At 44.3% G+C, this 15,810-nt stretch overlaps 1 protein-coding gene across 1 annotated transcript in view; it reads left to right on the forward strand.

Annotated features, from left to right (window-relative positions):
• The window catches only part of col25a1 (collagen type XXV alpha 1 chain), a 231,415-nt gene that overhangs the window by 163,977 nt on the left and 51,628 nt on the right, over positions 1-15,810 (forward strand). Inside the window, exons 23-27 of the mRNA XM_078396380.1 lie at positions 2,778-2,801; positions 3,206-3,250; positions 5,055-5,099; positions 5,216-5,287; positions 7,102-7,173. Of these exons, the coding sequence (XP_078252506.1) occupies positions 2,778-2,801; positions 3,206-3,250; positions 5,055-5,099; positions 5,216-5,287; positions 7,102-7,173 (258 nt within the window). The remainder of the gene's footprint in view (positions 1-2,777; positions 2,802-3,205; positions 3,251-5,054; positions 5,100-5,215; positions 5,288-7,101; positions 7,174-15,810) is intronic.

Genomic DNA, 15,810 nt, shown 5'->3' on the forward strand with positions numbered 1-15,810 from the left:
GGGATGGGGAGGGCTGCTGGTGAAGTGGAGGTAACTTGGAAAAAGGGATCGAGCTGTTACTCAACAAATGGGTTCAGTTGCTACAAGAAGTGATTGAAAATTGGATCAGGTGAAGTAGAGATCAGAGGTTGGGGTTATTGAGTTGTCAGCAGGATGGGTGAACAGAAGATTGGTATTAACATAGGTGCTGCACTCTGGACAAACAACTGATCAGGGCGTGGGGAAGATGTGTGAATCGATCAGACATGCAATGAGAAATGCTAAAGATAAAGGCAGAAAAGAGGGAGCTAGCACGAAGAAAAGCACTTAAAACAGGACTTATCCAGAAGACACAAAATGCTGGAGTAACTCAGCAGGACAGGCAGCATCTCCGGAGAGAAGGAATGGGTGACGTTTCGGGTCGAGACCCTTCTTCAGACTGATGTCAGGGGAGTGGGCGGGACATAAATAGAATGTAATCAGGGACAGTAAGACTGGTGGGAGAATCTGGAAGACAATGGACACTAGATTCCTAGGAGTGAACCTGGTAAGACTGGGGGACGTTTAACTTGATGCAAGGTCCCTCAATTCAGTTAAAATGTGCTTCAATGTCTGAAGGCTGCACCATTCGCCTCTGTCCACAGAAGAACTTTGTGTGAATAGCTGTAAAAGATGTGCTGCTGTGTTGCACTCTCTTTGCATCACTGCCAAAGTCTTACAGCTTCCATGTCTTCGATGTGCACATCCATAAATGATCCAGAATGTGCCTCTCAAATACCAAGTGTGCATTTAGTAATTCTGTTTTTGATAAACATTGATTGTGTGGAGCACAAAAACCTAATGCAGACAGAATTTCCAGGGTGATGTGTTTTAGGGAACTATCAGGAAGCAAGGTTCAATCAGACCCTCTGTACCATTGTATAGCCTATATTTTAAAGCCATGGTGAGGTGTGTCAGCACCGGCAAATTGAATATGATCTCATTTTAGCCATTCAAAGACAGCATCTGCTAATTCAGGCAATACATGGTAAGCCCAGTTACACTTACCTTAATAACATTAGGTAGAAATTAGATTGTGAAGCCACATGTTTTTGTGCTCAGCTCTTCCAATTTCTATGTAAAATAAATTGTAAATGCAATTTGAGGGCTGACAGTATGATTCAGGTGGTCTGTTATTTATGTAGTAGTTTCTACCTTGTTTCTGCTGTATAATGCCCAGGGGACATAGGCTGTATCCAGTGATATCCAATATATATTGGGGCAATATTTCAGGGTTATTTTTGTTTCTGGTCGGAGTGGCGCACAACATCCGAGGCTGCTCCTCCAGGAGCAGGTTTCCAAACTACTTGGGAACGCTGCTTGGTGAGACTTAGAAACCTCATTGGGTTGGTCTCAGCCCAGCACTGAGGACCAACTCGGATAGGTCCCTTCAAGTTATTTATTTAACAGTTTTCCATCTATTGCTCTATGATATTGACCACTAGCTGGGGACCTCCAACCACCAACCCATTTCCCATAAACTGATCATCTAGCAGCCATCCACCCATCAACGGTCCTCATGAGGTCTTTGGAAAATTGATCCATTTATTATCCAATTGGCAGATTATAATGCTGTTGGTCTGCATCTATTAACAACTGGATGAAGCATTGGGATTGTTCTTACAGAGTTGCTCAAGGGACACTTACCATGCATTCATTCCAAAAGGCCTTGCCACTTGCACTGCGACCCACCTCACTCCTAACTAGGACAAGTGATGGCCAAAATAGCACATCAGCTGACCCCACTCTGAACTCAAAGGCTGAATTGGCCAGGGTTGAATTACTCATGACAGTGATAAAGGATTGAGGAATAGATGATGATTGATGAAGGATACAAGCTCTTATGTTTATTTCTTTGGTCTCAGACATTTGTTGACATAAGAATTTCCATTTGTCTCAGTGTCTTCAAAGCTTTCATTAGATTTATATAACTTTAGAGGCAACTGAAGTCATAATACAAATATATTGGGATCATGAAAGACTATTCACATTATGTCGAGTTGGTCTATCTCACTCTCCCTATAAAGGCATTTGCTGAAGAATAGTCGTGTGATTACAAACTCTACTTTGTTTGCCATTGACCTTGAATCCTAGCCGTAGATATAGGTACCAGATGTGTTATTAAGGCCAGTTAGTCCTTTTTAGATTGCCTAGAACATTGAAATAGATTATCAAAGCTACAATATTAATCAAATAAAATTTGAGTGAAGTTTTATAGATATACTTAAGCCAATGGTTTAAAGGTCTTACATTGTGTTTTCATGTACAGGTACCATGACAAGCTTAAAGCCCTGTGTCTATCTGTGTGGGCCGCTGCAATGTAATAAGAGTTTAAGCCAAAGTTTATAAGTAAATATTATCCTCTGAAATTAGGTTCAATGATAAGCAAGGGTATTTGAAAATCTCAAGTTTATGGGGACGCCGCCAAAGAAAAATTGTAATGGTCCCTTAGGAGGCTGGCTTCCACCTGCCTGATCCACTGAGTTTGAGATTGCATTGTCAGGGGAGAAAGGTGGTTTCATTCACATTCACTGCATGGGCAATGGAATGGACTGTCCATCTGTTACAGAAAACATGCAACGTTTGTTTCCATTAACTCAAATAGAGCCATCTGCTCCTTAAATTCAATGCTCAGGTGACATACATCGTCTTTTTGGGGGAAAAAAAACATCTTTGTAACAAATTGTAGAATGAATCAGTAAACTCCTTTACATGGTTGCTCTTACATGTCTTTTTCTTTAATTTTGGCATTCAAACAGAGGATCGCCACCTTAACTGTCACGGTAATTAGATGGGTTTCTGAGAGCTACTGCATGAGCTATTGTTGCTTGTGGCTGTATAATTGTGAATTCAGGCCATTGATACTAATTGTCTGACTTGTTGAAATTTGGATTAGTGATGGTCTTAATGTACTGTGCAGCAAAGAAGATATCCTTTATACATAATCTGCCATTAATTTATGCTTCATATAGTTAATATTAGTTAACTGCAAAATTTTCATCAGCATTTTAATGGGTCTTACCATAATTATTATGACCCTCTACCCAAAAAAGTTTGTTTTGAATTGTTTTGCTTTCAATTTTGATTTTATAAAGGCAATTTGCACGATCTGTCATAGAATACCAATGTGAAAAAAAATTCTAATTCTTTCCAAGCAAAAGTAACATTTTTTTGTTCTGGTCATCAGGGTCCACCAGGCCCTCAAGGATCTCCAGGATTCCAAGGACCAAAGGTAGGGAGACCTTCATTCTTTTCTATGATGGAGGAGGAGCCTTCTTAATAGTAACTGGGGCCAGTCTCATCTTGATGACGCAGATGGAAGGACTGGACACTGCATAGTTTGTTTCCTCCAGCCAATACTATTGATTATAAGAAAATAACTGCAGATGCTGGTACAAATCAAAGGTATTTATTCACAAAATGCTGGAGTAACTCAGCAGGTCAGGCAGCATCTCGGGAGAGAAGGAATGGGTGACGTTTCGGATCGAGACCCTTTCTTAGATGCTGCCTGACCTGCTGAGTTACTCCAGCATTTTGTGAATAAATACTATTGATTATAGCAGGAAGCAAATGCTTATCTAAACTCACCAATACGAGAACCTTATAAGTGGAACAGTCCCCACCACATCTGTGAACATTTCTCACTGGATGCTGGTAATTTGTAAAAAAATACCACCAAGTAATTTGAGGATTAAGTGCACTTTGCAGAGCTCGTGATCAAATGCTGTGTGGTTTAAATGATTTCTGATTCCAGATAAGTCCCATTAGCCTCAGAATTAAAGGGCACTCTTTTAGAAAGGAGGTGAGGAGGAACTTCTTTATTCAGAGGGTAGTTAATCTGTGGAACTCATTGCCGCAGAGGGCTGTGGAGGCCACGTCAGTGGATATTTTTAAGGCAGAGATAGACTAATTCTTGATTAGAACAGGTGTCAAGGGTTAAGGGGAGAAGGCAGGAAAATGGGATTAGGAGGCAGAGATCAGCCATGATTGAATGGCAGAGTAGACTCGATGGACTGAATGGCCTAATTCAACTATAACTTGTGAATGTGATTGCACTGGATATTTAGATAATAAAGATATAAAACAGAAAAGTTTAAAATGTCAATGCACAGGACATGAACAAGTGAAGGAGAAAGGCATATTAACATTTGGAAGGAACCCATAATCAAAACTGTTGTGAAGCCTGTGTTGCAGGTCCAATAGAAACTACCCCAGACGATGCAAATGCAGCTTTCATCATCAGTCTCCATCACAATTCCTGGATTTATGTTTTGTAGCGTTTGTATTATTCATCAATAATAAAGCTTTGCTATAATTTGATTCCAATATATCAAGGACCAGTGAAGCTCCCCTTCCCACGAAGGTGCCTTTGATGCAATATTGAATTCTGAGCCAATTTTACCATCATATGGAATTGTTCTGACTTGAAGCTGATAAAACATTGCTACCAGACGAGGAGGATTTGAAAGCAATGTTTTAGAGGAGGTGCCAAGATTTAAGGGGAAAAAACTTATTGATTTAAACTGAGCTGGTTTGTTCTTAAGATGCTAATATTTATTCAATTTATAGTCAATTGCATTGTGTGGAACTGAGTTCACATCCAGGCCAGGCCACATGGAGTGAAGACATTTAAAAAAATAATTGAAATTTTAAAACATTTTAGTATCTTTAATAGAAATAAAATGACCAAATATATTAATCTAAAATTTGCAACTTGCTGTGGTCAGTTGGACAATGAACTCTCAATTCCTTTTAGCCTATTGAGCCCATCAAGCTGTATACCTGGGTATATTAATGTTAAACTCTGGTTAGAGTGGACTAGATCATTTTCATTACTGTGTTGTTACATTATGATCCTTTTTTTGCTGACAATTCTAACATGGATTACTAAAAATGTATCATGTTTAGTGCAGAGAGAGGAAGTAAGAGGGCATGCGGATTTTCCTTAAAATTAAAAGCTTATTGAAAATATGGGCTAATCAGAGTGATTCACCAGAGATTTTGTTTTTTGCATCCCTTTTATGTCTACATCACAGGGAGACATGGGGAGTCCTGGATCACATGGAGTCCCAGGAATGCAGGTACTGCGATTGTCTTATGCTTGGTGGCATTTAATCATCTCCTAATATTTGTAAGAAGTTTTTTCAGAATTTAATGGATTGCACCTTTTCTAATACTTTTTTGTGCTTATTTTCAGGGCCCTAAAGGTTCTAAAGGTGACATTGGCATTGGAGGAGATAAAGGAAGCATGGGCCTACCTGGATTATCTGTAAGTGTTTTTGATGGAGACAAAAGTGCCCTGAAGAAATTTTTCACAATAACTCACATATTTTCTACTCAGATGGAATTGTATAAGCAAGTGATAGTTCACATGGAAAATGCACTGCATGTAGCTTAAGCTATACTGTGGAACTATTATTTCCCTGCCTACCTCTGCTCATGGAGGAGCAGTAATGGGATGGCTGCTAACTGTGCAGAGGTCTTGACTGGGGATTTTTAGTAAATGACAATGAAAGCTTTTTGGGTGGTGAAATATCTTTATTTGAGTTTGAGAGGTTCCAGTTATCTTAATATAATTGCTGACAATGGGACGTCCTTCCCTTTCTCTCTACCATCTATGCGACAAGCTGATGCCTGGGTATACTCACTACTCTCCTAAAGGGCAATCCAAGAGAGACACCATTTTCAGTGGCTGACCAGGTCACTCCTTTATCATTGATTTCAGCAATGTTTTTGGCTGAGGAATCTTACTTGTAAAGCAAAGCTTTGCTTCCTTCTGGCCTGAGCACACAGCAGTTGAGCTTTCTTCACCATTCCTCTTTGATAACTATATCTGCAGATTCATGTCAGCAGAGTGACAACTCTCTCTCTCTCTCTCTCTCTTTCTCTCTCTCTCTCTCTCTCTCTCTCTCTCTCTCTCTCTCTCTCTCTCTCTCTCTCTCTCTCTCTCTCTCTCTCTCTCTCTCTCTCTCTCTCTCTCTCTCTCTCTCTCTCTCTCTCTCTCTCTCTCTCTCTCTCTCTCTCTCTCTCTCTCTCTCTCTCTCTGTCTCTGTCTCTGTCTCTGTCTCTCTCTCTCTCTTCCCCCCTCCCTCTCTCCCTCTCTTCCCCCCTCTCTCTCCCCCCCCCCCCCCCCCCCCATCCCTCCCTCCCTCTCTCTCTCTCTTTTTGCTGCGAAGATAGATTTAGTAGTAGGATAAATCCAGAGCGGGAGAACAAAATAACATAATATAGACACAAAGTACTGGAGTAACTCAGCAGGTCAGGAGAAAATGGATAGGTGACATTTCGGCTTGGGAACCTTCTTCATACTTCTTCAGTCTGACCCAAACATCACCTATCCCTTTGCTGCCTGACCGCTGAGTTACTCCAGCATTTTGTGTCTATCATTGGTAAAAAACAGCATCTGCAGTTCATTTTTATTACGAAACACAATGTTGGGACTCAGCTAATTCATCTTTCAAGCCTGCACCACAATTTTGTTACCAAAGTGATTATTCAACTTTAATGGTGCAGACCAACTTTAATGGTGTGTCCCTCGATTCCAGTGTTTCTGAGTTAAGGAGAGGGAGATACACTTTCTTGTATTGTCATTCCTCTTCGTTATTTTAGATGGGTCATGCAAATTGTCCCTTAATTTCTTAATTTTTGGAGACAAAACCAAATTTATGGTTTCTTATTTTAGCTACAACCCTATCCGAGGAATCATTGCAGTAAAAACTCATTCTGTTCAAAGCCAGTAGATTTTTCTAAATTGGCATTTCAAAGGCTGAAGGGGATTTTTGTGACATTATACTTTTCTAGTTTTATTATTCTGAACTTCCTTTGATAACATCCAGAATCCCACTGAGATAACAAAGTAATGGGATATTCTACAATTGGACCAAATTCTGTTTGGCTTTGCTTATGTAGTGGCATGTAATCTGTAAAACAGAAGATTGTACAGTCAAGAGAAGACACAGAGTTCAGCCACTCAGGCGGCATCTCAGGAGAACATGGATAACGTTTTGATTAAGTTGAATGGAGGAAATTCAATTGATCATGTTAATTCAACATATGTCAATTTACTAATTTTTGTCTCTCCAGGGTATTAATGGAGAAAAGGGAGAAAAGGGAGAAAAAGGAGATCATGGATTGGCTGGTCCACAAGGCTCTTCTGTAAGTTCTCCAAAATTAGATATCCTAATCATTATTCCGTATTGTAAGACAGTACGCATCCCTGATCAGGCAAGGATGCTGTTTCATCTTTTTTAGTTGGAATTCTATGGATGTTCTTCTGCTGCACATTGTTTACAATTTAATAAATACTTGGCCTTGAGACAGTTTCTTATAATTATTATTGCTTCAACACATATCCTGACAATTTAGGATAGCAGAACAGGGTTATTGGATGATTGTTTAATTAAAGTCAATCCAGTAACTTCCAGTAGCAAGAAAACCAGTTCAGTAATCGCAAAGATCAGTTTATGTGAGTTTCCTGTCTGCATTGGTTCTACTTCCCAGTGTTGGGATGTTGCAGATCAGGTCCCCGATCAATCTGAAGTGTAGCCTGCAGTGAACTGACTGAAGAATGGTCTCGACCCGAAACGTCACCCATTCCTTCTCTCCAGAGATGCTGCCTGACTCGCTGAGTTACTCCAGCATTTTGTGTCTATCTTTGACTGAAATGACTCTGGAATTTGGCCATAACTGAGAACTAGGAATTCAACATGGTGAACCATTTTGAACATTTTTGTGATGAGGCAATGATAAAAATGTCACCATTCTTTCTCCAGATACGCAGCAATGAGATAATGAGATATTGCAAACAAAAGCACTCTGCCTTTTGAAGTCCTTCCCCTTTTTAAATGCATTCAAAACCAAATATTAAAGGGGTACGTATGGACGGGCTGTACATGTCAGCTGTTCGTAACCAGGGTAGGACCTGCAACTGGGAATTTTGGTCTTTTCAATTCACGTTGATTATGAGAATTCGATTAGAATTATAAAGAAGGAGCATTAACAAAATTGTACACAAATGTTTAAAAAAATGCAAACATTTTTTATCAATTGCTTACAATTGATTTTGCTTATTTTGGCATAATAGTTTTGCTGTGAAGATAAATTTAGTCCATAGGAGTATAAATTCAAGAAGATACAGCTATCATGGATGTTGTTTCGAGTTCATTGGTTAGAATATTAGGCCTTATACTTAATAGGACAATGCTTCCTCCATGCCAAATTACTTTGAAATAATGTAGCCCATTCACTCCTTCCAAAGATATTCTCATCAATATTGTCACAAAGTCATTTAACAACCAAGTCAGGAAGAGCCCAAGTATCATGGCGGTAGGTAGTAGTTTTGATTGACAGTTTGATGAGTTAATCCTCAGGGCAGCACGGTGGCGCAGTGGTAGAGTTGCTGCCTTACAGTGCTTGCAGCGTCAGAGGCCCAGGTTCCATCCCAACTATGGGTGCTGTCTCTAAGGAGTTTGTACGTTCTCCCCGTGACCACACGGGTTTTCCCCAAGATCTTCGGTTTCCTCCCACACTCCAAAGATGTACAGGTTTGTTGGTAAACTGATTTGGAATAAGTGTAAATTGTCACTAGTGTGTGTAGGATAGTGTTAATGTGCGGGGTGTAAGGGGTTTCTGCGCCGAGCTTTCGCCCGACCTAAGGTCCCCGTGCCTTGCTCTGATCCCTTGACCAGGCCGTGCACACTGATTCCCCGTGAGTGGTTCGACCCACTCACCCCTTACGGTTCTAGACACTGGGCTTAGATGCAGGAGCTTTTATAGTGCAGAAAAATTCAACCAGACCAGATTTCAAAACCAGGGTTTAAATGAAAAGGCTTTTATTTATTAATCACAAAACGCACAGTTCACAAGACATATACCCGAATACCCTTTTCGCTGAAAACTTAAAAACACACAGTTCCACGAGACATATATCCGAATACCTTCTTCGCTGAATTCTTGACACACATTCGAATACAAAAACCTAGTTTATACAAATTTTAAAAGGGGACAATATAAAACACAGTCTACTCGGTGCGGAGGGGGGGGGCACGTCCTCCTAGCAGCTTGCGGCTGGGTCCTGCTCGCCCACCCGCACGTAACGGTCTCTCCATTCTCCTTGATATACCCGGTTAGTCTTTCAGTTTCCCTGGGGCACCACTCTGGCAACCGCACCTCGGTGAAGTTTAAAAATCACCGAGTCTACCGCGTAGTGCACCCCCTGGTACAATACCTGGTCAGTCAGTATCAGTACCAGGCTATTCCTGGACCCCTTAGTGGTTTTTGGGCACTCACCCTCCTGTGCTACTGCCAGTGGAACTGTGGGAGGTGTCATGCGTGGTCGTGTGATGAGTTCAGTGGCGTTTACCGGGATCGGGGAAAGGGGGACCCCACAAGCCCGTGAGCTAACATCCCACCTCATCCCCTTACCGTCATCCTGCCACTGTCTCTGGAAAAATATGCTGTTGCCCGTGGGGCAACGATACCTCGAACCCCACATACACATATAAATCCCCTCATCCGGTTCCCACCATTTGTCCCAACACACACTCAACTGTTCTTTAGTCCCAGAAATAGTCCTGTGAGCGTCGTTGTCAAGTCTCTCCCACTCAACAGTGGAGTTGGCCATTGTCCTGCTCGTTTTCCTCAGCCACCACCGCCTGCTCGCGGGGACCTTCCCCGTGCATACCAGGCAGATCCTTTTGTCAACGGTGGCGCTGATCTTTTGGGCGATGATCTTGACTCTCGGGCACAATAATGAGGTGTCCCGATAAGCAAAACCTGGGGCGCTGGAATACTCTGAAGAGTTCGATCCCAGCCACCCCGGCCACCGGCCTTCATGGAAGTAAACTGCGGTCTCCTCCGCTTCTCTCCTTCCAGTCCCATCGGTCGCGATGGGAGCCGTGTCCCCGGAGCAGCCGTAGACGATGATGTCCTTGGTGCGGCCCCGATAGGTCCACCCACATCCGATCGCCGTGGCAAAGATCCACCATACGAGTGCCTCCTTCCACTCCAGAAAACAGATAAAGAAGAATGGTATAGCCAGCCTCTTGGGGAGCGCTTGGCTTTGTTAAACGCCTCTGCGGGCGGGTCTCTTGACCCCCAGCCTGCACCCCACACCCACACATCCTGGACGCATCAACTTTATTTAAACGCTAACTATCCCCACAAAACTTATCTAAAATACTTAAACTTATCTAAAATACCTATCCTTATCTATATTACCTAAAATATCCATATCTATAATAGCTTATCCTTATCTAAATTTACCTAAAATATAATACAGTGCCGCCTTCCCAGGGCGGCTCAGCTAATCCCTGTCAGGGCTGCAGCGGGTCGTCTCCTGCGGCTGCACCACGCTGTCTCCCACCTTTGATCCTCCGCAGCCTGTCGCTGCCTGGCGGGGGCTAGGTCCCCTCCGGGACGTAAGCTCCCTCCTCCCTACTTGGCTCCCGTACCTCGGGGCGTGATTGACCTCTGGCCAAAACTTCCTAAGTTGGGGTTTCCTGCTGGACCTACGGAGGATCACCTTAGACACTGCCCCCTGGACAGCCTGGCTGAGGACCGGTTCCTGCCGTGCCGCAGCTCGGGTACCCCCCGCAGCTGCCGACCCTGGCCCCGTCTCATCCAGCTCTGCCCCCTTGGTGCTGGGTATACCCGCGGCATCCGGCCTCACTCTACCTGTATCTACAGGTGGTGAGCCTTCGCTCGCTACCCCCGCCTTCCTGGTGCTTGAGTCGGGGACGTTACTGTCGTCCCCCTCCGACTCCTCTTCCTCCGTAATGGGATCCAGCCCCTGGTCGAGCTGATCAGGCTCTTCCTCACCTGAATCCCACCCAAAACGGGAGACCCTCCATTCCTGGAGAATGTCCTCCCCCCTCACGCAGGCAACCTTGCCTGTCTGCGTGACCTGCCTCATCCTTGGCTGTGAACGCGCGCCAGCCTGTTCCTTCCCTGTGAACCCCGCCAGTGCGAAAGGGACCCCCGTGGACAGGGGAGAGTCAAAGGGTTCCTCTGTGTGGACCACGGTGCATGAAGCCCCCATGTCCAACAGATAACTGCCCCTTTGCCTCTCCACTACCATCTCCACAAGCGGCCTCTTCCACGCATCGTAGCGGAGAGGACACAGATAGGCAGGCTGCGTGGGCTGATGTCATTGGGGAATGTCCAGTGCCCTCCTCGCACCCGGGGAGCCGGTAGCGACTGCCACCTTCCCCTGTGCGGCCATGAGGGACTGCATCACCTCGATCATCGTTTCGATGATCTCGGGCTTAACTGGGACCTCGGTGCGCTGGGTGGTGCCAACCCTATCTTCCTTGGTGTGGGCCCTGCAATCCTTCTGCCAGTGTCCCACCTTACCGCACCTGAAACACTTGGACTGTGCGGTAGGGTTACCCTCCTGTCGCCACTCCTTTTGGGCCAGTGCAGTAGCCTCCGCTACGTACACCTTCCCTGTTACGAGTCGGGTGGTCGTACTCCGGGTATTCCTATACCCAACCGTGAGATGGTCCAAAACCGCCTCCTCCGTGCTATTTGTGGGATCAAACCAGGCTTTCGCCTGTTCCCTGACGGCCGCCAGGCTGTTTGATACCAAACATCGGAGCCACTGGGCTCTCCCATTCCCGGCCAGGTCATCCCGCGCGGGGACGTGCGGACAACTACTCTGATATACTGTCCATAGTCGCGCCGCAAAAACTCTTGGGGGTTCTCCCTCCATCTGGAGGGTCTTCCCTAATCGGGCAAAAGGACCCTCATCCCCCACCCCCAAGACTTCCAGGACCTCGTCCCGCAGGAGATCGTAGGTCCTGGTCCCTCTTTTACTCTCGTCTGAGAGGCATTGGAGGATCGAGCTGTCCAGGGAGAACAGCAACATTTTTGCCCGTTCTCCCTCGTCGCAACTGTTGATTGCGGCGGTTTGCTCGATCTCCCTAAAATGCAGCGAAGGGTCCCCTGATTCGGACAATTTAATTACATGTCCGATCATAGCTCTTAACTGCTGGGAGCTGTGGGGCACCACGATCTCGCTCTGAATGGGTCCGGCGTCCCCATTCAGCGCGGTGGGTCCCCGTCTGGTTTCCAGGACCGGGCACATGGGCGCCGGTGCCGAGTCCTCGACCGGGAGCTCCTCTCTCTCTCTTTCCCCTACACTACCCCTTTTCCAGGATGCCTCGTAGCTAGGGGAATTGTGGAGTCTGGGGGCTGAAGCCACCATGGTCTTTCTAGGGATCGGAACCGGGACCTTCGCACCCGTTAGTGACTGGCCCGCGGGGGGGTTCATCAAACAGACCAGCCCGCTTGCTTTATTTAAAGCACCCCGCAGACCCTCTATCTCCTGCAGGCAGGCCCCGTGGTCGGCCCCTTCCGACCTGTCCTCCAAAACCATTTTATAGGCTGCCCTAACTCCCCTAAGTTTCTCTTCCTGGGTCTCCAGCTGGTGGTTCAGGGAAGCGCACTGCTCCCTGAGCTTGCCCTTACTGCGCATAGCCTCAGTGATCTGACACTCCATCAGCTCTACCCTGGCTTCGTGGCGGTTGGTCACGACCCGGCGCTCTTTGTTTAAAGAGTCCAGAGCCTCGATCAATTGGTTCCCACCCGCAGCCTTCTCCTCTACCTCCTCCTGAAGGTCCCTGATCTGGGCTGCCTGTGCCACAACCACGCGGTCCAAAAGCTGGACCTGCTTTTTATAGCAGGTCAGCCAGACCGCCTTCTCTACAGATTTCTTATGGGCTGTACTGGCCGTCCACCGGATTGCTGCATCCAGTGGGCGCTTGTCATCTAGTAACGCACACATCCATTGTTTGGTGATATTCACCTTACTAAACACATAGTCCGCAATGCGCTCGTCCATTATGTCCCTAGTTTTAAAATCCTTTTCTGGTACACTATCATCCTGCTGCCAGTGTCCCTTCGTGGTCGCCATTATCTGTAAGGGGTTTCTGCGCCGAGCTTTCGCCCGACCTAAGGTCTCCGTGCCTTGCTCTGATCCCTTGACCAGGCCGTGCACACTGGTTCCCCGAGAGTGGTTCGACCCACTCACCCCTTACGGTTCTAGACACTGGGCTTAGATGCAGGAGCTCTTATAGTGCAGAAAAAATTCAACCAGACCAGATTTTAAAACCAGGGTTTAAATGAAAAAGGCTTTTATTCAGCACTTGGGACTATTGTCCATGAATACTTATACAGTTCTATAATACATGACTATGAAACACATACCGAATCACACGAATACTTATAACTATGAATCATAAAACACACACAGTTCTATAAGACATATACACGAATACCTTTTACTTATGAATTCTTAAACACAGTTCTGCAAGACACATACACGACTGTAAGATGGGGAACGCACGACGCATCGCAACCTTAACCAACACATATTTTAGTACACACCCAACGTTTATTCACAACCACCCTCCCCTCTACACTAAACTATGTCCAGGATATGTAGGATTTGGAATGCATGCTCACCATGGGGCTATTACTGGGGTTACTGGCTGTTCGTTTGGCAGTATTTCTCCTCGAGTTGCGTGCCTGTTCCTCTCTCTTGCATCCGTTTTTCTTGCCTGTCTTTTCTTCCTCCTGCATTCGTTTTCTTGCCTGCTTGCGTTTCTTGCAGGTTTTCTTCTAGCTTCAGCTTCTTCTTCCAGTATTTCTTCTTGACTTCAGACTTCGAACCCGGTTTTCTCTGCGCTTCTTGCCTCCTGTCCGTCTTAACATTTTCACCCAAAGTAGTGGTCAGTTATACTGTTTCTGACCCGTCCTATCTCCCGCCAGATCTTGGAATCTTTTTGTTCATAAGATATGTATGAGGTTTTATCTTCTGATCTGCCTTATGTTCCGGGATACCGGGGATGGCCAGACGGTGTAAATTGGGATTTCATTGTGAGGTGATGGGTGTTAACTGGTTTCCCATCACCTACCAGGTAGTTTTCTATGGGCTATTGTGCCCCCTCACTGAGATGAACTGTTTAGGTCGGCTTGGGGCATTGTGAGTATGCTGATGTCAGCGCCCCAGTGTCTGGACTCCGACCTGGTTTCGTAGGTTTCTGCATGGCCAATACCCATCCTTTGTTCTGGCCATGGCTTTGCAGAAAACCTAGAGACTGGGATGTAAGGTTTTTACCTTTTGTGGCTGGTCACGAGGTCCTGCGGCCATTTTAGGACCCACAGATTGTGACATCCTTTGTTAATCTGACCGCAGCCTTTCTCCGCTATCAGCCCCAGTCTCCCGTTTAAAATGTCCAAACTGCAGCTCTTTGGTTTGCGTTGCTTTTCAAATGAGGGAAAACTTCTCAAATCTTACAGGGGTAATCACTGGTCGGCGCAGACTCGGTGGACCGAAGGGCCTGCTGCATGCTGTATCTCTAAACTAAACTGACAGCTAAAGAAGAACCATCAATTATACGTATCTCTCTTTCTGCTGGACAAGTTTTGCAGATAGTTGGAAACAGAGACTGAGATGTAGAAAGTTTATTTTTTCTCCAGCCAAAGGAAGTTTCAAGATGGAGTGATGGTCACTCATTGCCTTTATCAAGAAAGGTTATTAAGGATTGATGGTCAATAACATGAGCTTGATGCATTAATGTAATTGATGACAGGCAATGTTATTTTCCAAATTGCAAGGAAAATTCATTGAAAACTATTCTGACCCTTCCGATGACATGCGATGTTCTGCCAGACTGTTGTTTTTCACTTGATTTTATCTCAAGAGAATAGTTAGCAGCCTACATTCCAGAAAATAGGAAGACTAAAATCTAGAAAATACAGAGAAGGAACCAAATATTACATCCTTTGGAGCCTCAGAGCCATGTTATTAGGTAGTCAGGTAGCAGTTGGTTTGCTGATTAAAAGACCACAAAGTCTACCTCAAAGTCTTCAGAAATTGGTGTGGATCCAAAACTTGTACTTTTCTCCATTTTTAGAATAAAAATAAATGTGCATCAAGTCTTTGCAAAGAAAAAATCTGAGAAAAAAGTATATTAAAACATGCTTATTTTGTTTTTCAAAGAATGTACCACAACTGAGATCAAAATACATAGCATTAATCATTAAGAGCTAAAGCTCAGCATCCGATGCTTTGTTGATTTTGGCAAAAACAAGGCAATCTGAATCTAACCTCCAAGGTAAACTTGCTGAAAGCTGACCAGAAAATTGACTTGGACATGAAATAAGACTCGGTTAAGTTTCATGCTTGAATTAAGTTGAAGGCAACACTTAAAGAAGAGCAACCAATTTTAATGCAAAGAGTGCCACAAATCTAAATCAGCCAATTAGTATTTATGTTGGCAATTGATTCAGAATTACTAAACCATGAAATTTTTAACTTCAGGAAAGATATAAAGATTGCTTTCAGATGCATATATAAAATCCTCTGGATGTCATTTGGAAATAAACATTGAGTGAAATGCATATTCCCACAGATAAATCAGATGTTATAGAACTTACTGAGGTTAAATAAGGAATGACTGTGAGTGCCGCTTCCATTAAATTTCCCCTTGTATGAATGTTTAAAACTGAGGTTATACTTTTCCTATTGCTACTTTTATTATCTTATATTATTATATTACCTACTTAAATACCCTCTAAGGTTAATTTCCCAAATCTCTACAAGGGAGTTATTACTCGTAGATAATCTGTGGAGTAACCAGAGAAATTCTTGTCTTTCCACTTTAAAGGCATATCATTTAAAGGCATTTCATCTTTAAAGGCATTCAGTTATAGCTTTGTCTGCCAAGCTTTGATTCTAATTCACCTGAGCCAGATCTGTTCCCAATGCCTTTAAAATAAGCCTTTACC

This window comes from Rhinoraja longicauda, chromosome 1 (genome assembly GCF_053455715.1).
Source record: "Rhinoraja longicauda isolate Sanriku21f chromosome 1, sRhiLon1.1, whole genome shotgun sequence".
NCBI lineage: Eukaryota > Metazoa > Chordata > Chondrichthyes > Rajiformes > Arhynchobatidae > Rhinoraja > Rhinoraja longicauda.